Source organism: Macaca thibetana, chromosome 14, assembly GCF_024542745.1.
Source record: "Macaca thibetana thibetana isolate TM-01 chromosome 14, ASM2454274v1, whole genome shotgun sequence".
Lineage (NCBI taxonomy): Eukaryota > Metazoa > Chordata > Mammalia > Primates > Cercopithecidae > Macaca > Macaca thibetana.
In genome coordinates, this window is record NC_065591.1 from 8,588,307 (window position 1) to 8,609,274 (window position 20,968).

Genomic DNA, 20,968 nt, shown 5'->3' on the forward strand with positions numbered 1-20,968 from the left:
AGGCAGGAGGTATGCAGAGGCCACGCTGTCAGAGGCTGAGCCGGGGCCAGAGCCAGTGTCAGGCCTCCTGACCCTTGGAAGCCTGTCTCCTCAACTCTGCGAGGGGTTTAATAATCATTCCTGCCTCACCGTGAGGGTGGTGAGGGCCGGGGATGTGCAGTTACCAGCACCCTCTGGGCTCAGACAGGGAAACCAGACTGGCTCCTACTGCAGGCTGCCTCCCCTCCCCAGGGCTGCTCTCATCCTGCCCTCTTTCATCTTGGGTTTAATTAGCCAGGCTGCCTCACCCCACAGCCTCTTGGGTGGGAGTTATCACTCACATTTTATAGATGGGGAAACTGAGGCACCTAGAGGGAAGTGGTTTGGGGCTGCCGCCTGTGAGTCAACTGTGGAGCCAGGGCCTAGAGGAGCCGGGACCGGGCCTTCTGGCTGGACCTGTCCCTCCGGGTGGGTCCCTATCTCTCCATCCCCGAGGGCACCCAGACAGCCTCCTTTTTGGCACTCTCCACCCCTCAACTCTCCACCACCTCCCATCTGGAGCAGGATGGGGTAGGGAGAGGCCAGTTGGCAGTGGCTTGCATGGGGGCTCAGGCCTGTTTCATCTTCAAAGCGGCTAATTAGAGCTAGAGGTGGGTGGTGGGGTTTGGGCGCCGGCGGTTCTGTGCCCTGGAAAACCGGTGGTCTGTGGGGCACCTGTAACCTGGGCCTCTGGCCTAGGAGAGGCGGCGGCCCAGACCCCCGAATGCCCCCAAACAGCCAGAATCCAGCCCACTGAAGTCGAGAGTGCTGAGTTCCGGCCCTGCTTGGCCCCAGGTCTCGGTTGGCAAGGCCGCCCTCCTCCCGGGCCTGTTTTCCCCATCGCTAGGCATGCCTCGAGCCCCGTGACCGGCCAGGCCCTGACAGCCCGCACTTCCCGAGTATGGATCCCGTTGTTTTCGACTTAGGGCCCTGCCCCACCGTCGCCGTCACGACCCCTGCGGGCCGCCAGCGCGGCCTCGGGCAAACAAAGGTCAGCAGCTCCTGGCGGGCCGCAACCGCGGCGCCGGCTCCTCGCCCCCAAGCCGAGCGGGCGGGGGGCCCAGGCAGGCGTCAGGGAAGCGAAGCCAAGCCCTGCGGCGCCCGCCGGACCGGTTCAGCTGGGGCGCTCTTCCTGCGGGCGCCCTGCGACCGCAGCTTGCTCACCCCCAGCGGCCACTCCGGGAGCCCCTGGACCCGCACCCACGCCCCCCGGGGCCGCGCATCTGGCGCAGGGTGCGGTGCGCCCGGGAGCCGGCGGGGGGCGCGCTGGCCGCCGCCCTGCGCGGCTTGGCGGGCGCTGGTGGGGCCGGGCCGCTGTCCGCCCAGGGCCGCGGGATCGCAGCCCTGCGCCGCGGGACCCGGCATCGGGGGCCCAGGCCCACCCCGCTCCGCCGCCCCTACCCACTCCCCTCCGCCTTTCCTGCCTGGGCCTGAGGCGGTTTCGGGGAAGGGGGCCTACACGGCGGGACAGTTAGTCAGCCCCCGCGAAACCGGCGAGTCGGCACCTGCGGGAGGCGGTGGCCCCGTTACGCCCCGCCCCACCCCACCCCGCCGGGCCTTGGCCGCCCCCGCGCTGCGCCCCGCCCCGCGCCGCCAGCCCGGAAGGAGCCGGCCGGCCTGAGCGCCCGCGGCAGCTGAGTCAGGCGGCGAGCGCGGCCCGTTACCGCGGGCGCCGGGGGCCGGGGTGGCGCTGTGGTTTCGGTGCGGGCCGCGGGCTGGAGGGCGGCGGCCTAACGAGCTCTCGGCACGCACCCTCCCTCGCCCTGCTCCTGTCCCGTCCCGCGGGGGCCCCGGCGTCGGCCCTGAGAGCCCTGGTGTCACCGTGGGAGCCGGGCGCGGGTCCCGTCGGCATCTGCGCGGCGGCCGGGAGTGACCGTAGCCCCTCGAGGTCGGCGGCGGGCCCGCGCTCCTGGTGGCTGCGGCCTGAGGGTCCCTCTCCCTGCGCAGGGGCCCGCGCGCCTCACGATGGGGCCCCTGAGCCGGGACGCCTGGGCCCAGCGCTTGGGGGCCTTCCGGGCCAGCCCGTCCGCCTTCATGGCAGGTCCCGAGGGGGAGGATTTGGGTCGGGACCTGCTGGGCGACCTGAGGAGTGAGAAGCTGAGCGAGCAGACCAAGGTAGGCCCCCACGCGTCCCCTGCCCCTGCCCGCAGAGTCACCCCAGCCCGCCGCGTCCTGAACCTCATCTTCGTGATTGCCTCCTAATCCCCTATCCAGGTTTCCCTGCTGGCCCTGAGCTTGGAGTACCCTGCCCAGCTGTGGCCCGACGTCTCTGCGGCCGAGGTGGCCGCCACCTCCTTGTTGGACACCTTGGTCCTCCTACCCCCGCGGCCCTCAGCTCTCCGTCGGCCCCTGCTGCTGGCGGCCACCACAGCCCTGGCGGCGGGCGGCGCGCTGGGCCCCACCTCGGGCGCCTCCTGCCGGCTCCTGCCCCTACTGCTCGGCCTGGCCGCAGGCAGCGATCTGGGGCGAGGCTTTGTCCCCGCCTCGGAACAGCGCCCCTTGCAGGCCACCGCCTGCGAGTGCCTGCGAGAGCTAGAGAGCTGCAAGCCCGGGCTGCTGGGGGGCTCCCTGGGGCTGCTACGGGGCCTGCTGGGGCAGGAAGGCCCCGTCCAGCCGCTCAGCCTGCTGCTGGCCCTTGCTTTGCGCAACACCTTGGTGCTCCAGTCCCGGGTTGGGGCTGGCCTAGGGGGACTGCTCACGGATAAGGTCCCCCCAACTGGGGGTGGTCCCTGGGATTGGACACTAGTGGAGGAGGGTGATGGACGCCTTCAGCCCCAAGCACCCAGCTGGCCGGCAGCTGAGGAGGGAGAGGGGGAGCCTAGTCTTACAGCACGAGAGCACAGCCCTGAGGAGGCGCGGGAGCTGCGGGCTGCGGTGATCCAGCTCCTGGACACCTCCTATCTGCTCACTCCTGTGGCCCAGGCCCAGCTCCTGTGGCTGCTGGGCTGGGCCCTGCGGGGTCTGCAGGGACAGCCACCTGCACTCTTCAAGCCGCAGCTGGTACGGCTGCTAGGCACAGCACAGCTGACACTGCTGCACGCCGTGCTCGCCCTCAAGGCGGCCTTTGGTGAGGCCCTGTTCACAGCCCAGGATGAAGCACTGCTGCTCCGCCGGCTCACCTTGGCTGCCCAGCACCCTGCTCTGCCTCCGCCCACCCATCTCTTTTACCTGCACTGCCTCCTGAGCTTCCCTGAGAACTGGCCGCTGGGTCCCGAAGGTGAGGAGGCTGCCCCACTGCTGCTAGGGCCTCAGCTATGCCGTGGTCTCCTGCCCAGTCTCCTGCATGACCCGATGGCTCTCCTGGCCCGCCTGCATTTGCTATGCCTGCTCTGTGCTGAGGATGAAGAAGAGGAGAAAGGCCAGCTTCCAAGCCCACGGCACTACCTGGAAGAGCTGCTGGCCGGCTTGCGGCAGCGGGCAGCCCTGGACGAGGGCCCCCGGGCCTTGGCCACTGTCTGCTTCCAGGCCTCATATCTGGTGACCCGCTGCCTGGCTGGGCAACCTACAGTGCTGACCCCCTTGATCCACGGACTGGCCCAGCTATACCGAGTCCGGCCCATGCTGGCTTCCCACTTTGTGGACTTCTTGGATCAGGTGGACTCTGAGCTGAGGGAGCCCCTGAAGGTGGTGTTGCGGCAGGAGGTGGTGTCCAGGCCGGGCAGGGATGAAGCTCTTTGCTGGCACCTGAAAATGCTGGCAAAGGTGGCAGATGGAGATGCCCAGAGTGCTACTCTCAACTTTCTACAGGCCGCAGCTGCCCACTGCACGAACTGGGACCTACAGCAGGGCCTACTGCGGGTCTGCCGGGCGCTGCTGCGGGCAGGGGTGAGGGGTGGCCTGGTTGACTTGCTGCAGGTGCTGGCCAGGCAGCTGGAGGACCCTGATGGGCGTGACCATGCCCGTCTCTACTACATCCTCCTGGCACACCTGGCTGGACCCAAGTTGGGGGTGGCCCTGGGCCCCTCGCTTGCCCCACCTGCACTGGCCTCTTCACTGGTGGCCGAGAACCAGGGCTTTGTGGCAGCACTGATGGTGCAGGAGGCCCCGGCCCTGGTACGGCTGAGCGTGGGGTCCCATGGGGTCAAGGGCCCACTCCCAGTGCTGAAGCTCCAGCCGGAGGCGCTGGAGCCCATCTACTCTCTGGAGCTGCGCTTCCGTGTAGAAGGGCAGCTGTATGCACCCCTGGAGGCTGTCCATGTGCCCTGCCTGTGTCCTGGTCGCCCTGCCCGCCCTCTGCTCCTGCCGCTGCAGCCCCGATGCCCGGCCCCCGCACGGCTGGATGTCCACGCCCTTTACACCACATCCACTGGTCTCACGTGCCATGCCCACTTGCCACCCCTGTTCGTCAACTTTGCCGACCTCTTTCTGCCTTTCCCGAAGCCCCCAGGGGGTGCTGGGCTGGGTTTCTTTGAGGAGCTCTGGGATTCCTGCCTGCCAGAGGGTGCCGAGAGTCGTGTGTGGTGTCCACTTGGGCCACAGGGCCTGGAGGGCTTGGTGTCCCACCACCTGGAGCCTTTCGTGGTGGTGGCCCAGCCCCCTACCAGCTACTATGTAGCGATCCACCTGCCCCCGAACTCAAAGCTGCTGCTGCGGCTAGAGGCGGCCCTGGCAGACGGAGTGCCTGTGGCCCTGCGGACTGATGACTGGGCTGTGCTGCCCCTGGCGGGGGACTACCTCCGTGGGCTGGCGGCTGCTCTCTGAGCCCCGGGAGACCAGGTGGGGGCAGGACTGTGGCCCTTGTGGGGGCCAAGGCACACTCCTGTAGCTCTTTCCCCAAAACCCTGCATTCCCCAGTGCCCTCGCTGGCTTGTTTTCTTTTGGGCCCCGGTTGGGAGCAGGCTCATGGGGGTGAGGGTCTGTCTTAGTCTGTTTTTGCTGCTTTAGCAAGATACCTGAGACTGGGTAAGTTATAATAAACAGGAATGTATTGGCTCAGAGCTCTGGAGGCTGGGAAGTCCACAGTTGAGGGCCCGGAGCCCAGTGAGGACCCTTCTGCATCATCCCATGACATTGGACAGAATGGCAGGAGTGAGGGGAGAGCGAACCCATTCCCAAGATAGCAGCCTGAGTTCACACAGGAGGGCAGAGTCCTCGTGGCCTGACCACCTCTTAGGGTCTAATCTTACACTGTTACAGTGGCAATTACATTTCAACATGAGTGTGGGAGGGGACAAACATTCAAACCGTAGCAGGGTCATAGGCCCTGAGAAGGCTTCCAGACAGAACCCAGCACTGCAGAGCTGCAGAGTGCCTTCTCACCCAGACGCACTAGCGTTCTCCACAATCCCTGCCCAGGAGGCAGGGGGAAAATCTCCTTTCTGCTTCCCAGAGAGGGTCTGGCCTTGCCCAAGGCCTCCCAGTGATTTAGGAAGGAGGCTGGAGCTAGTGTGGACCTCCTGACCTATCAGACAGTACTTTTCTTTCTTTGTTTTTGGGGGAGGTTAAAGACAGGATCTCACTCTGGCTCTGGAGTGCAGTGGTGCGATTAGGGATCATTGCAGCCTCTGCCTCCCAGGCTCAGGTGATCCTCCCATCTCAGCTGGCCTCCTGAGTAGCTGGGACTACAGGTGTGAGTCACCACTGTATTGTTTGCAGACAGGATCTCCCCGTTTCCTAGGCTGGTCTCGAACTCCTGGGCTTAAGCGACTCTCCTGCCTCAGCCTCACCCAAGTGTTGGGATTACTGGTGTGAGCCACCACACCCGGCCAAGCCAGCGCTTCTCCACTCCCAAGGTTTGCAGGCTCCCTGCCCCAGGGAGCTCACGCCAGGCAGGCCAGTGGACCTAAGCCAGAAACAGGCCGCAGTGGCTAGGTGGTTTCTTCCCCAGGAAGAGAGCTTCCCAAGCTATGCCGATTAGAGCCAGCTCTAGGAAGGGCCTGCTAATAAGGTCTAGGAGCTGAGACTAAGCTTTTTCTAATCTCAGCCCCTAAGAAATCTAATTTGTGCTTAGGAATCTTCCCAGGTAAGAAGAACTAGTTCCTCTAGTTGTTTTTTTTCCCCAAACATGCCAACACTGAGGATTGAGCTGTGTGGGGTCAGCTCTGCTGCCAGGCACATGTACGTTGCCTCATTTCATCCTTGCAACAGCTCTGCAGGGCCCCGCAGGTGAGGAAATCTGTAGGCAGGAGCGGTTGAGTGATTTTCCTAAGGTCACCCAGCTGTTTGGTAATAGTGTTTTGTCATCTGGTAGCAGGTTTCCATTACCATGCCATCAGAGCAGACAGCCAGGGTCACAGAGGTCCAACCCTCGCTGCCACCTTCTGCTGCCCCTGCCTCATGGGCTCCCAGCCACAGGTTCCCCATGGGCCAGCTTTACCCCTCCTGATCCTTCTGACTGGGGCAGGCTAGGAGAGGAAAGACGGGCCTGAGCTGGGTGTGGTGGCTCATGCCTGTAATCTCAGCACTTTGAGAGGCTGAGGTGAGTGGATCACCTGAGGCCAGGAGTTCGAGATCAATCTGGCCAACATGGCGAAACCCTGTCTCTAATAAAAATACAAAAATCAGCCGGGCATGGTGGTGGGCACCTATAATTCCAGCTACTTGGGAGGGTGAGGCAGGGGAATTGCTTGAACCCGGGAGGCGGAAGTTGCAGTGAGCCAAGATCACGCCACTGCACTCCAGCCTGGGCGGCAGCGAGGCTCTGTCTCAAAAAAAAAAAAAAAAAAAAAAAAAAAAAAAAAAAAAAAAAACCCAAAAAACAAAAAAACCGGCCTGGGACAGTGGGACTGTTAATAGGTAGTCAGGAGGCCTGTCTCAAATTTGAGATGTGACAGTAACTTGCTTTGTCACCTTGGCAAGTCATTTCCCAATCAGGAAGGGGTCAGTTTCAGGAAACAGAAACTTCTCCAGCTGTTTTTGGCAGAAGAGAATTTAAGGGAATCAGGGTACTTAACAAAGTACATGGGAAGGCTGGAGAAGTCGCCTCCAGGAGGCTCCCACTGGAGCTGAGATCAGAACATACTGTCCTGCCTGCCATCCACCCCCTCTAAGCACCCCAGAAGCTGTGCTTGGGCCCTGGGACTTGGGGTGCAACTGCCACTCCTGCCTCCTGACACCCACAAAGCCAGAAGCTTGATGCTGCTGCAGAAGGACTGAATATCCCCAAGGCTGGGCCCGCAGGGCAAACTTGCTTGGCCCTGTTTCCTCCATCCACATCCTTCAAAGGGCATCTCATTAGTGGACTCCATTTCTCTCTTCCACAGAACTCCAGTGGCAAGGGAATCCAGAAACGTTTTCTTTTCGCCTGGAGATGCTAGTTGTTAGCCTAAGAGTAAGGTAACTAGTCCACGTGAGGACTGACCATCCTTTCACCCATCTGCCCACCTGTGCATCCATCCCATTTTATCCATCCATTCCTCCAGTGGTGGACACCACATGACCTTCAGCTCCCCCGACCCCAACCAGAACTGTGCTGCAATGGCCGTTCTTATATGCCCTTATGGACCCATGGGACAATTTCTCTGTGATACATACTAGGAGCAGAATTGTTAAATCATAGGGAATGCATGTGTTTAGCTTGGCTAAGCAATGTTGGAGTAAAAGCTTTTGGTTTTGCATCTTCTCAGCATTCCTAGGGAGGCACCAAGAGGGAGGATGGCACTGAGTGAGCCCACCTGAGATAGCTTCTAGACCCCAGCCCTCTGTGTTCTCAGAATCACACACTGCTGCTCATCACTTCAGCTTCCTGAAGATCATGGCAATAGCAGCATGCCTGTAACTGTCCCAAGTACATCCAAAAATTCTTCCTAAAGAGAGGGAACCAAAGTCACATGGGTCACTTTGTCCACCTGTGTGGATGTTGCTCATGTTCACATACCTTTCCTTGCCTCCTTCAAGGCAGGTCTGGCCGCAAGTCCAGCTCTGGCTAATGAAATGTGAAGGGGGTCAAGGGCTGGGCGGGGTGGCTCATGCCTGTAATCCCAGCACTTTGGGAGGCCAAGGCGGGTTGATCACCTGAGGTGAGGAGTTCGAGACCAGCCTGGCCAACATAGTGAAACCCGTCTCTACTAAAAATACAAAAATTAGCTGGGCGTGGTGGCGTGCCCATAATCCCAGCTACTCAGGAGGCTGAGGCAGGAGAATCGCTTGAACCTGGGAGGTGGAGGTTGCAGTGAACTGAGATCGGGCCACTGCATTCCAGCCTGAATGACAGAGCGAGACTCCTCTCAAAAAGAAAAAAAAGAAAAATGTGAAGGGGGTCAGTTTTGGGGCACAGTATGTCATTGCCAGTGCTCATTTTTCCAGCCCTCTCTTCCTCTGCCATGACAGTTGGGGAAGTACATGTTGCCATGGAGGTGCTAAATAGCTGAGTCATAATCTCACCTTGATACGCTGTAACAAATGCCCTGGATTATCAAATTAGTTATGTAAACTAAAAATCCTAAAACCCCACCGACTGAACAGACGCCACCTCGTGGCCAAGGGGACCTCAGAAAAAACCTAATTCCTGGCCCTGACAGGCTGGGAGGTCAGATGCAACTTGTTATACCCCATCCCTTTATGGTTTAGACACAACTGCCCAGCATGAATGAACAAAATAGGGATCATGAGATGGACAGAACAGACTCTGTGGCATAAGATACCAAATTGTAAACAGGACCTAAGGCCATGCCAAGCAAGGGTTAAGTCATGTAGGGCCCCCCTTCACACTCTGCCTCCCCTGCCCCCCACTTATGAATAAACTATGTTCTAACTGCACAAGGGTTTTTTGTTTTTTTTTTTTTTCTGTAGCAGCTAAAAAGCTTAAAAACAAACACTTTTTTTTTTGTTTGTGTGTTTTGGTTTTTTTTTTTTGTTTGAGACGGAGTCTTACTTTGTCACCCAGGCAGGAGTGCAGTGGCGTGATCTTGGCTCACTGCAACCTCTGCCTTCTGGGTTCAAGTGATTCTCCCGCCTCAGCCTCCTGAGTAACTGGGATTACAGGTGTCCGCCACCATGCCCGGCCAATTTTTGTATTTTTTTTTTTTTTTTTTTTTTTTTTTTGTTGAGACGGAGTCTCGCTCTGTCGCCCGGGCTGGAGTGCAGTGGCCGGATCTCAGCTCACTGCAAGCTCCGCCTCCCGGGTTTACGCCATTCTCCTGCCTCAGCCTCCCGTGTAGCTGGGACTACAGGCGCCCGCCACCTCGCCCGGCTAATTTTTTGTATTTTTAGTAGAGACGGGGTTTCACCGTGTTAGCCAGGATGGTCTTGATCTCCTGACCTCGTGATCCGCCCGTCTCGGCCTCCCAAAGTGCTAGGATTACAAGCTTGAGCCACCGCGCCCGGCCAATTTTTGTATTTTTAGTAGAGATGGGGTTTCACCACATTGGCCAGGCTGGTCTTGAACTCATGACCTCAGGTGATCTACCCGCCTCGGCCTTCCAAAGTGTTGGGATAACAGTCGTGAGCCACCGCACTCGGCCCAAGCACTGGCTTTGAGATAAGCAATATTAAAAACATTTTCAGCTCCACCAGATGCTGACTGACTGACCTCTAGCCACTGTTTCACCAGCCATAACTACAGCTTTGGTTGGACAAGACTGATTTCAGTAATTTCTTCCCGACAAGATGACCACCCACCATGGACTGGTTCTGGCTGGCTTACAGAGCTCCTGCACTTGCATGTCTTCATGTCCTGAAAAGACATTTTGCCATATAGGGCCTAATTATAATACATGTAAATGTTAAGTCTTCACCCCAGAGTGACCATGGGTTGTATGTTACATGCATGTTTGTTCAATATGCGTGTGTCAGAACCACCTTCATGAATATTCATAGCTCCTCATGTAACCTATTGAATAGGTATGTTTAGTCAATCCATTGAGCATGAAGCTCCTACCCTAACCCCTCCTCCTTTGAAGTTCCTGTCTCTGGTCTTGACTGGAGGCATGCTTCCCAGCGGCTCTCACTCCCTTTCTGAGGCTGGAGTGCAGCGGTGCGATCATAGCTCACTGCACCCTCAAACTCCTGGGCCAAAGTGATCCTCCTGCCTCAGCCTCCAGGCACCTAAGACTACAGGTGCATGCCACCACACCCGGCTAATTTTTAAAATTTTGTGTAGAGATGGGGTCTCACTATGTTGTCCAGGCTGGCTAAGGCCTCCTGGGTTCAAGTGATCCTCCTGCCTTGGCCTCCCAAAGTGCTGGGATTATAGGTGTGAGCCACCAAGCCCAGCCTAACCCTTTATAAGAAATAAAGTCTCCTCCTTTCAAAATTTATAAACTGTGTATATTGAGTTTCTTTTTTTAGTTAACAATTATCAATAATACACTTTATATGAAACAAGGGGAAAGATATTGCTTAATCTCTATTTTACATGGAAGGAAGAAAGTATGAATCGTTTGTGCAATGGGTTACAAGGCCCTAATTAGGGTTGCTAGGTTTAGCAAATAAAAATATTATATAGGATTTGCATTTAAATTTGAATTTTGGAGAAACAATGAATTTTTTTAGTTGTTAATAGGACATACTTATACTAAAAAACCAATAGGTGTTTCTCCAAGGTTCAGATATAATTGGTGGCTTTTTGTTTTGTTTTTGTTTTTGTTTTTGAGACAGTCTTGCTCTGTTGCCCAGCCTGGAGTGCAGTGGCGTGATCTTGGCTCACTGCAATGTCCGCCTCCCGGGTTTAACCCATTCTCGTGCCTCAGCGTCCTGAGTAGCTGAGATTATAGGTGCGTGCCACCACACCTGGCTAATTTTTGTATTTTTAGTAAAGACAAGGTTTTGCCATAATGGCCAGACTGGTCTCCAACTCCTGGCCTCAAGTGATCCACCTGCCTCAGCCTCCCAAGGTGCTGGGGTTACAGGTGTGAGCCACTGTGCCCGGGCTATCACCAGTGTTAAATCATGTTTAGCCTAAAGCTGCCTTCTTACATATTTTAAGTCTGGCTTAAAGGTTTCTCTGTACATTGTGAACTATAACCTAAATGGACTTGTAAGCAGACTGTAGCCAACACTTGTGGCAGTCACTGAGTTTTGGCTAATCAAAGGTGGCCAACTGTTCAAACTGTGTTCAGATAAGGGAAACACCAATCTGTAACCAGTCTGGCTGTTTCCTGTATCTCACTTATGTTTTCTGTACTTCATTTTCCTTTCTGTCCGTAAATCTTCCACCACGTGGCTACACTGGCATCTCTGAGCCCACTCTGGCATGAGAGGCTGCCCAATTCTTGAATTGTTCTTTGCTCAGTTAAACACTGTGAAACTTACCTGGGCTAAAGTTTTCCTTTTTGACACTGAGCATCCTGTATTTTATCTGTTGACCCTGGATTGATATTTACAGCTTCTTTCTTCCATACCCATTCATGTTCCTTTAGTTCCTTTACTTAATGAGGTGACCCAAACTTCATTCCTGAAGGGTCTTGAGTCCTTGGTTATTCTGCTTGTATTGGGTCACTTGAGGCTTTCATTAACACTGTCACTGAACCCAGCAATCCTCAGAGATGTCTCGGGGATCCCCTGGGTACGACGGACTCCTTGTCTCTGTTGTGTGGCAGCAGCAGCTCCTTGGTGGACAGTCAGGGTCAGTCTTCCTTTTAGAGCTCTTGGCCCCCAGGCAAAGCGACGGGGGCAGCCTTCCAGTTCAAAAAAACCATGCAGTGTCAATTCCTGGCAGCATTCTCCCTTGGACACTGAGGCCTCTAAACCTTCGATGGAATGGGAAGACAATATTTTGTCAGAGGCTTTCAGGTAGGAGGACAATGGTAGCAGCGTAGGTCCCCAGTGTCGCCTAGAGAAACAATATGGAATGAGGAGAAAAGATAAAATTATGCAACAGCAAGCCCTCAGGATAACTTGGAGACAAGAATGCTCAAACTTAAAAAGAACAAGAAAAACAAATAACATAGAAATTACCCGGCCGGGCGTAGTGACTCAACGTTTGTAATCCCAGCACTTCGGGAGGCTGAGGTGGACAGATTCCTTGAGCCCAGGAGTTCGAAACTAGCCAGGGCAACATGGCAAAAACCTGTCTTTACAAAAAATACAAAAATTAGCTGGGCGTGGTGGTGTGCACCTGTAGTTCTAGCTACTTGGGAGGCTGAGATAGGAGGATTATTTGAGCCCTGGAGGTCCAGGCTGCACTCCAACCTGGGTGAGTGAGACAAGAAATAAACGAAAGAAAGAAAGAGAAAGAGAGAGAGGAAGAAGAAGGAGGAGGAGGAGGAGGAAGGAGAAGGAGAAGAAAAAAGAGAGAAAAAGGAAAAACAAGTGACAGCTCAGACTTTCCTTCCCACATGCCCATTCCAGCCCCACCTGCCACAAGACTGGCTGAGGAAAACTGGGACAAAGGAGAGGAGGGAGTTGTAAAGGGCTTAAGCTTGATCTAAGACCTCACCAAAAACACTTAAGTACACCTTGAGCCTGAAAATGTTCAAAAGTGTCTGCAGTAGTGTCAGAGCTGGGACAATATGTGGAGGATTTAAAAGTACACATGAGGCCAGGCACGGTGGCTCATGCCTGTAATCCCAGCACTTTGGGAGGCCGAGGCGGGTGGATTGCCTGAGGTCAGGAGTTCGAGACCAGCCTGGCCAACATGGTGAAATCCCATCTCTACTAAAAATACAAAATTAGCCAGGTGTGGTGGCACGTGCCAGCTACTCGGGAGGCTGAGGAAGGAGAATCGCTTGAACCCAGGAGGTGGAGGTTGCAGTGAGCTGAGATCGTGTCACTGCACTCCAGCCTGGGTGACAGAGCAAAAACTTTGTCTCAAAAAAAAAGTTACAGGTGAAATGTGAAGCCACAGTCTTGGAAACACATAGATCCTTGGGGAGCAACTACCCACAAAAGAAGGGAAAAGTGTCCTTTGGCATTTGAGTGTGACTAGGGAAGCAAATGGAGAAGTTTAATTGCCCTCCAAGACAAAAAAAAAAAAAAAAAAAAAAAAAAAGAAGACCCACAACCCCCACCCCTGCAAAACAAATTCACTAAAGCATCTGGACTTCATAATGTTGCCAGAAGAGGGCGCATTATCTAGGGATCTTGTAAAACATCCAATACCACAAAAATGAATAATGAAAAGACAGGTTCATACAGTTATTGCAAAATATCAGAAAATGAACTTCATCACATATGAACCAAGGAAAATTCACACAAACCTCTGAAACAACAGCCATGAAGAAGAAGAAAGCTGCAATACAACACTAAACAGAACCAAATACATGCAAAACAAGCATTTGAAGACATGCAAAACCACTTTGGGTGGGAAATTTAAAAACAAAGAACAGAAACAGACAAAATAGAGGAAGAAATGAAAATAGATTTGATTGAACTCTGGAAAGAAATGGAATAAACAGACAAAATTATCTAGAAGTAAAGATTAAATTACAAGATGCCCAAGGGAGAATAAATTCAAATAAAAATTTAATAAGGGGCATTAAAGGAACATAGGAAACCAAGCAAGAGAATGAAAATGAGATAAAGAAGTAGGCTGGGTCCAAAGAAAGTAATGGAAACAGAATATACTCAAAGAAGGAATCACATGTGTGTTATTGGAGTCCCTGAAGAAAAAATAAACAACTAAACTAGCACTAATATTTAACACTGTAAGAAAACTGTCCAGGAGCAAAAAATCTGCACATTGGAAGAGCCCACTGGGAATGTGGGAAGATTCACTCAGTGTGATCAACTTTGAAACATATCCTAGTAAAACTCTAATTTTAAAGACTTCTATTGTTTATTTTTTTTGAAACGGAGTCCCACTCTGTTACCCACTCTGGAATGCAGTGGCATGATCTCGGCTCACTGCAACCTCCGCCTCCTGGATCCAAGTGATTGTCCTGCCTCAGCCTTCTGAGTAACTGGGATTACAGTCACCTGCCACCACGCCCGGCTAATTTTTGTATTTTTGGTAGAGATGAGGTTTCGCCATGTTGGCCAGGCTGGTCTGGAACTCCTGACATCAGGTAATCCGCCCACCTTGGCCTCCCAAAGTGCTGGGATTACAGGTGTGAGCCACCATGCCTGGCCTCAAAGACTCTTTAAAAAAGAAAAACTCTCAAGGACTCCAGTTTGTCGCCCAGGCTGGAGTGCAGTGGCGTGATCTCGGCTCACTGCAAGCTCCGCCTCCCTGGTTCATGCCATTCTCCTGCCTCAGCCTCCTGAGTAGCTGGGAATACAGGTGCCCACCACCACGCCTGGCTAATTTTTTTGTATTTTTTTAGTAGAGATGGGGTTTCACCATGTTAGCCAGGATGGCCTCGATCTCCTGACCTCATGATTCACCTGCCTCGGCCTCCCAAAGTGCTGGGATTACAGGCGTGAGCTACCGCGCCTGGCCGACAGCAGACTTTTTAAACCAGCATACAAAGCAAGATAGCAACGGAGCAGCAGGTTTTAGACATTATACCTTTACAAGTGTGAGCCAGGATTTTATATTCAGACAAACTATCCTTCAAGTATCATGGTTATAGGAAACAATTTTCTGTTTTTCAATAAGTACCAATGGAATTCTGCACCCATAAGCCAGTCTGATAGAGATGTGTTTTATCCACACCAAAGAGAATTATAAATACTATATATAGGCTGAGCGTGGTGGCTCACATCTGTAATTCCAGCACTTGGGGAGGCCAAGGCGGGAAGATCGCTTGAGGCCAGCTGTTTCAGAACAGACTGGGTAACATAGTGAGACCCTGTCTCTACAAAAATTTAAAAAAAAACACGAAAACACAGCAGCCAAGTGTGGTGGCGCATGTGTGCAGTCCTAGCTGCCTCCTGAGGCAGGAGGATGGCAGCTTGAGCCCAGGAGTTCAAGGCTGCAGTGAGCCATGATCACACCACTGCACTCCAGCCTGGGTGACAGAGTGAGGCCTTGTCTCAAAAAAAAAAAAAGAAAAAAGAAGGCCGGGCACGGTGACTCATGCCTGTAATCCCAGCACTTTGGGAGGGCAAGGCGGGCAGATCACTTTACGTCAGGAGTTTAAGACCAGCCTGCCCGACATGGTGAAACCCTGTCTCTACTAAAGATAAAAAAAATTAGCTGGGTATTGTGGTGGGCGCCTATAATCCCAGCTACTCAGGAGGCTGAGGCAGGAGAATCACTTGAACCTGGAAGGTGGAGGTTTCAGTGACCCGAGATTGCGCTATTGCACTCCAGCCTGGGTGACAAGAGCGAGACTCTATCTCAAAAGAAACAACAACAACAACAAAAGAACACATTTTGCATGCCTTGGCAAATTGTCATACTCCTTTCTAAGTTTGGATCAACTTTCAACATCTTATCCTTTGTACTTCCAATGTTGTGAAATATCTCCAAGTTCTTTTTTTTTTTTTTTTGAGACAGAGTCTTGCTCTGTCGCCCAGGCTGGAGTGCAGTGGCCGGATCTCAGCTCACTGCAAGCTCCGCCTCCCGGGTTTAGACCATTCTCCTGCCTCAGCCTCCCAAGTAGCTGGGACTACAGGCGCCCGCCACCTCGCCCGGCTAGTTTTTTGTATTTTTCAGTAGAGACGGGGTTTCACCGTGTTAGCCAGGATGGTCTTGATCTCCTGACCTCGTGATCCGCCCGTCTCGGCCTCCCAAAGTGCTGGGATTACAGGCTTGAGCCACCGCACCCGGCCTCCAAGTTCTTTTAAACTTTTTGCCAGCGGCATTTCTTCTAGGACATCGTTATCCTTTTCGTGACCACTGCCTGCCTTAATAATTATCCTTGATCCTCGTTAGTATAGTGGTTAGTTAAAAAAAACAAAATCAGCTGGATGTGGTGGCTCATGCCTATAGTCTTAACACTTTGGGAGATTAAGGCCGGAGGATTGCCTGAGCTCAGGCGTTCAAGACCAGCCTGGGCAATACAGTGAGACCCCATCTATAGAAAAAAAATTTTTTTTTGGTATTCTTAGTAGAGATGGGGTTTCACTATGTTGGCCAGGCTGGTCTTGAACTCCTGACCTGGTGATCCGCCCTTCTTGGCCTCCCAAAGTGTTGGGATTACAGGTGTGAGCCACCATGCCTGGCCTAATTTTGTTTTTTTTTTTTTTTTTTTTTTTGAGACGGAGTCTCGCTCTGTCGCCCAGGCTGGAGTGCAGTGGTGCAATCTCGGCTCACTGCAAGCTCCGCCTTCCGGGTTCACGCCATTCTCCTGCCTCAGCCTCCCGAGTAGCTGGGACTACAGGCGCCCGCCCCTGCGCCCGGCTAATTTTTTCTATTTTTAGTAGAGACGGGGTTTCACCATGGTCTCGATCTCCTGACCTTGTGATCCGCCCACCTCGGCCTCCCAAAGTGCTGGGATTACAGGCGTGAGCCACCACGCCCGGCCTAATTTTTGTATTTTTAGTAGAGATGGGGTTTCACCATGTTGGCCAGGCTGGTCTCGAACTCCTAACCTTGGGTGATCCGCCAGCCACGGCCTCCCAAAGTGCTGGGATTACAGGCATGAGCCACCGCCCCTGGCCTCTAAAAAAATGCAGAAACCTAGCTGGGTGTGGTGGCACATGCCTATCATCTAAGCTACTTGGGAGGCTGAGGCTGGAGGATTGCTTGAGCTCAGGAGTTTGAGGCTGCAGTGAGCCATGATTGTGCCACTTCAGTACAGTTTGAGCAACAGAACGAGACCCTGACCAAAAAAAAAAATATATGTATATATATATATCCTTGACATCTGAATCCTTGCAGAATTCACAGCAATATCCTCATCTGTGCTTGACAGTTTCACATTAATCAATTCATGCCAACTTCTGAAATGATGAAACAAACCACCCTTTACCGTTGGTAAAAGTTTCTACAGTCTCCTTGAAATTACTGTTTTCTGTCAATGTGGCAATTAACTTCAATGCTTCAGCCTGAATGCTGGCCAAACCGATGGGGATTGTTAACAAATTACAGTCTTCAGTTCAACATAGAAGTAAACATTCCATTTCAACCACAAACGACTTCTGTTTCCAGTGCAATTTAAACTAAAAGATGTTGAAGCAGCCTGGACGTGTTGGTTCATGCCTGTAATCCCAGCACTTTGGGAGGCTGAGGTGGGAGGATCTCTTGAGCTCAGGAGTTCAAGACTAGCCTGGGCAACAAAGAAAAAAAAAAATTAAAAGAAAAAATTTAAAAAATATGTTGAAGCAACTTTACCTCGTTTATTATATGTATTAGTTTATTTCGTGTTGCTCTGAAGGAACACTGGAGACTAGGTAATTTATAAAGAAAAGAAGTTTATTTGGGTCACAGTTCTACAGTCTGTACGAGAAGCATGGCTCCAGCACCTGCTTCTGGTGAGGCCTCGGGAAGCTTACAACCATGGCAGAGGGCAAAGGGGGAGCAGTGTATCACATGGCAGGAGAGGGAGCAAGAGAGAGGGATGGGGAGCTGCCACACTTTTAAATAATCAGTTCTCATGTGAACTTACTACCACTCATTACCTTGAAGAGGGCACCAAGCCATTCCTGAGGGATCCACTCCCATGGCCCAACCCCTCCCACTAAGCCCCACCTCCAACATTGGGGGGGTCACACTTCAACATGAGCATTGGAGGAGATAAGCATCCAAACTATATCATGATATTCATCAGACTTTCAATATAGTTCGTGCCACAGCTTCATATACAATTTCACTTCCAGTCTTATCCTCATTTTTTTTTGCTGTACTTTTATATTTGTTAGCCATTCCCCCTTCCAGTTATTCATCCGATTTTTAAAATTATTATTATTATTATTATTATTATTATTATTATTATTATTTTGAGAAGGAGTCTCGCTCTGTCACCCAGGCTGGAGTGCAGTGGCACAATCTTGGCTCACGGCAACCTCTGCCTCCCAGGTTTAAGTGATTCTCCTGCCTCAGCCTCCGAGTAGCTGGGATTATAGGCGCCCACCACCACGGGCGCCTGGCTAATTTTTGTATTTTTAGTAGAGACGGAGTTTCACCAGGTTGGCCAGGATGGTCTTCAACTCCTGACCTCAAGTGATCCATCCACCTTGGCCTCCCAAAGCGCTGGGATTACAGGTGTGAGTCACCGCGCCTGGCCCAATCATTGAATTTCATAAAATGTTATATCTGTTGATCACTGAGAGACAAGGAGGCAACCCAACTATACACTTGTCTGGCGTCTGCATGAGCTGAATGACAGACCAGCACTGACCAGCCAATCACCACTAGTCTTCGAAAGCAGTGATGTTCTAATCATGATGCCCATCTGTTATTTATGTCATGTTTTTTGGACTAAAGAGCCAGCAGCAAGGTTTGGACCTTACAGAATTCGTTAAAATTCCATGGTAAATGAAGTTTGAACCATGCTGGTGGGGAGACCATCCTGGCTAACACGGTGAAACCCCGTCTCTACTAAAAAATACAAAAAACTAGCCGGGCGAGGTGGCGGGCGCCTGTAGTCCCAGCTACTCGGGAGGCTGAGGCAGGAGAATGGTGTAAACCCGGGAGGCGGAGCTTGTAGTGAGCTGAGATCTGGCCACTGCACTCCAGCCTGGGCGACAGAGCGAGACTCTGTCTCAAAAAAAAAAAAAAAAGAAAGAAAAGAAAAGGAAAGAAAAGAAAACAAATTACAAGGTGTAATGAAAACAAACAAAAAAGAAGATGTAATGATGAGGTGAAATTATCATTATTTGAAAGAGAGGTGGCTAATTCTGGCTAATATTTTATTTTCTTAAGAAAATAAAGGCCGGGCGCGGTGGCTCAAGCCTGTAATCCCAGCACTTTGGGAGGCCGAGACGGGCGGATCACGAGGTCAGGAGATCGAGACCATCCTGGCTAACACGGTGAAACCCCGTCTCTACTAAAAAAAAAAGTACAAAAAACTAGCCGGGCGAGGTGGCGGGCGCCTGTAGTCCCAGCTACTCGGGAGGCTGAGCCAGGAGAATGGCGTAAACCCGGGAGGCGGAGCTTGCAGTGAGCAGAGATCCGGCCACCGCACCCCAGCCTGGGTGACAGAGCGAGACTCCGTCTCAAAAAAAAAAAAAAAAAAAAAGAAAATAAAAATCATTAGGAACAAAAGAATTCAGTAGATATCTAGTTTGAAAATTAACATATAAAAATCAACAGGTTTGCTACAGACAAGGGGTCTGAAAAATATGGCCTGTGGTTCAAATCCAATCCACTGTCTGTTTTTGCAAAGATTTACTGGAACACAACAATGCTCATTCATGTATGTACTGTCTATGGCTGTTTCCATGCTATAATGGTGAAGGTGAGTAGCTGTGACAGAGACCATAAGGTCCATAAAACCTAAAATATTTACTATTTGACCCCTTACAGAAAAAGTTTGCCACCCCCTGCTATAGATTAAAAAAAAATCAGTCAGAAAATAAAATGAAAAAATAAAAGCCCCAATTTTGGTTTTTTTTTTTTTTTTTTTTTTTTTTGAGATGGAGTCTCGCTCTGTCGCCCAGGCTGGAGTACAGTGGCACGATCTCAGCTCACTGCAAGCTCCGCCTCCCGGGTTCACGCCATTCTCCCACTGCAGCCTCCCGAATAGCTGGGACTACAGGCGCCCGCCACCTCCCCCGGCTAGTTTTTTGTATTTTTAGTAGAGACGGGGTTTCACCATGTTAGCCAGGATGGTCTCGATCTCCTGACCTCGTGATCCACCCGTCTCGGCCTCCCAAAGTGCTGGCATTACAGGCTTGAGCCACCGCGCCCGGCCCCAATTTTGGTTTTTAGAGACAGAGTCTTCCTCTGTAACCCAGGCTGGTGTGCAGCGGTGCAACTGTGACTCAAATAACAGCCTCAAACTCCTAGGCTTAAGTGATCTTCCCACCTCAGCTTCTTGAGTAGCTGGGACTACGGGCACATGCCGCCATGCCCCACTCATGTTTAAAACATTTTTTTCTTTGTAGAAACGGAGTCTTGCTATGTTTCCCAGGCTGGTCTCGAACTCCTGGTCTCAAGCAATCCTCCCCCATCTTGGCCTCCTAAAGCACTGGAATTACAGGTGTGAGCCAGTCATGCCCAGCCCCTCAGTTTTTAATACAAACAATTATTAATATAACCTAGGAAGAAATAAACTTAAACTATTATATATGAACAAAACCTCACAACTGTACGGATATCCAAGGAGATGTGAATAAATGGAATTAGGTATTTCGTGATAGAAAACTAAAGCAAGCCTTTTTCTAAATTAATCTGCCACTCTAGCCAAAGACCACCAGGAATACATCTGCAGTTGAACAAATTGGGCATATTACTCCTGCACTCTGGGGCATTTCAGTAAGAAGGTGCTAGAAAGGACTTAAAGGAGGATTTGTGCCCATGTTCAGTGATTTCAGTCAGGGTTTAGGGAAGCCAGGCTTCTCTCTGGCTTGGATGCTGTCAGAGGTGGGGGTATGTCTATGACGGACTATCTTAATGAATCTTGCCCAGGAGAGAAGATTAGTTGGAGGCTAGTGCTGTAATTGGTAAGGAAACAACAGTCACTCTCCTGTGGGAGAAAGAGGGATGTTTCATGCCTTTTGTGGTTTGGACAGTGTTCACCTTTGCCAGCGTTCAGATGTGATGATGGAGAGGTTCTGTTTCTGTCTTGCTCCCTCATGGTCACAGAGTGACCTTGTCCGATGCTGATGTTCTCTGAAATTTATGTTCAACAGAATACCAAGGCCAGCTCCCAGATGTCCAGGGATGTATAAATTAAACGCAATTTAAATCTAAATTTCCAGTTTTGTGTTTATGTGAGAACTTGAAAAAATAGTATCTAAGTTGGGTGTCTGAACAAATAAACATTAGAGAAGAGTTGAGAAACCAAAAAGAGAATTGTGAAATCTAAAAGACTGAAAAATGTTGATAAATTTGACTACAAAAAATAAGTCTTTATCCCGGGTACAGTGGCTCACGCCTGTAATTCCAGCGTGATTTGGAAGGCCAAAGCGGGCAGATAGCTTGAGTCCAGGAGTTCAAGACCTGGGCAACATGGCAAAACTCTGCCTCTACCAAAAATACAAAAATGAGCCGCGTGGTGGCGCAGGCCTGTGGTTCTAGCTACACGGGAGGCTGAGGTTGGGGGATGGATTAAGCCTGGGAGGTCGAGGCTGCAGTTAGCCA

General features: G+C 51.9%; 2 protein-coding genes across 2 annotated transcripts in view; both read left to right on the forward strand.

Annotated features, from left to right (window-relative positions):
* The first annotated feature begins 1,787 nt into the window (after positions 1-1,787).
* AP5B1 (adaptor related protein complex 5 subunit beta 1) lies at positions 1,788-8,715 on the forward strand. Its single transcript, XM_050756605.1, has 2 exons — positions 1,788-2,133; positions 2,233-8,715. The coding sequence occupies exons 1-2, from the start codon at positions 1,984-1,986 to the stop codon at positions 4,717-4,719; spliced, it is 2,637 nt and encodes an 878-aa protein (XP_050612562.1). The 5' UTR covers positions 1,788-1,983; the 3' UTR covers positions 4,720-8,715.
* An 8,705-nt stretch (positions 8,716-17,420) lies between these two features.
* The window catches only part of RELA (RELA proto-oncogene, NF-kB subunit), a 72,228-nt gene continuing 68,680 nt past the window's right edge, over positions 17,421-20,968 (forward strand). The window contains exon 1 of the mRNA XM_050756659.1: positions 17,421-17,430. The gene's annotated coding sequence lies outside the window, so the exon portion shown is untranslated. The remainder of the gene's footprint in view (positions 17,431-20,968) is intronic.

Excerpts from the sequence above, each read along its gene's own strand:
- AP5B1 (XM_050756605.1), top strand. The coding sequence starts at position 1,984 with ATGGGGCCCCTGAGCCGGGACGCCTGGGCCCAGCGCTTGGGGGCCTTC. Across the intron at positions 2,134-2,232 it reads AGCTGAGCGAGCAGACCAAG|GTTTCCCTGCTGGCCCTGAG; the intron begins GTAGGCCCCCAC and ends TCCCCTATCCAG.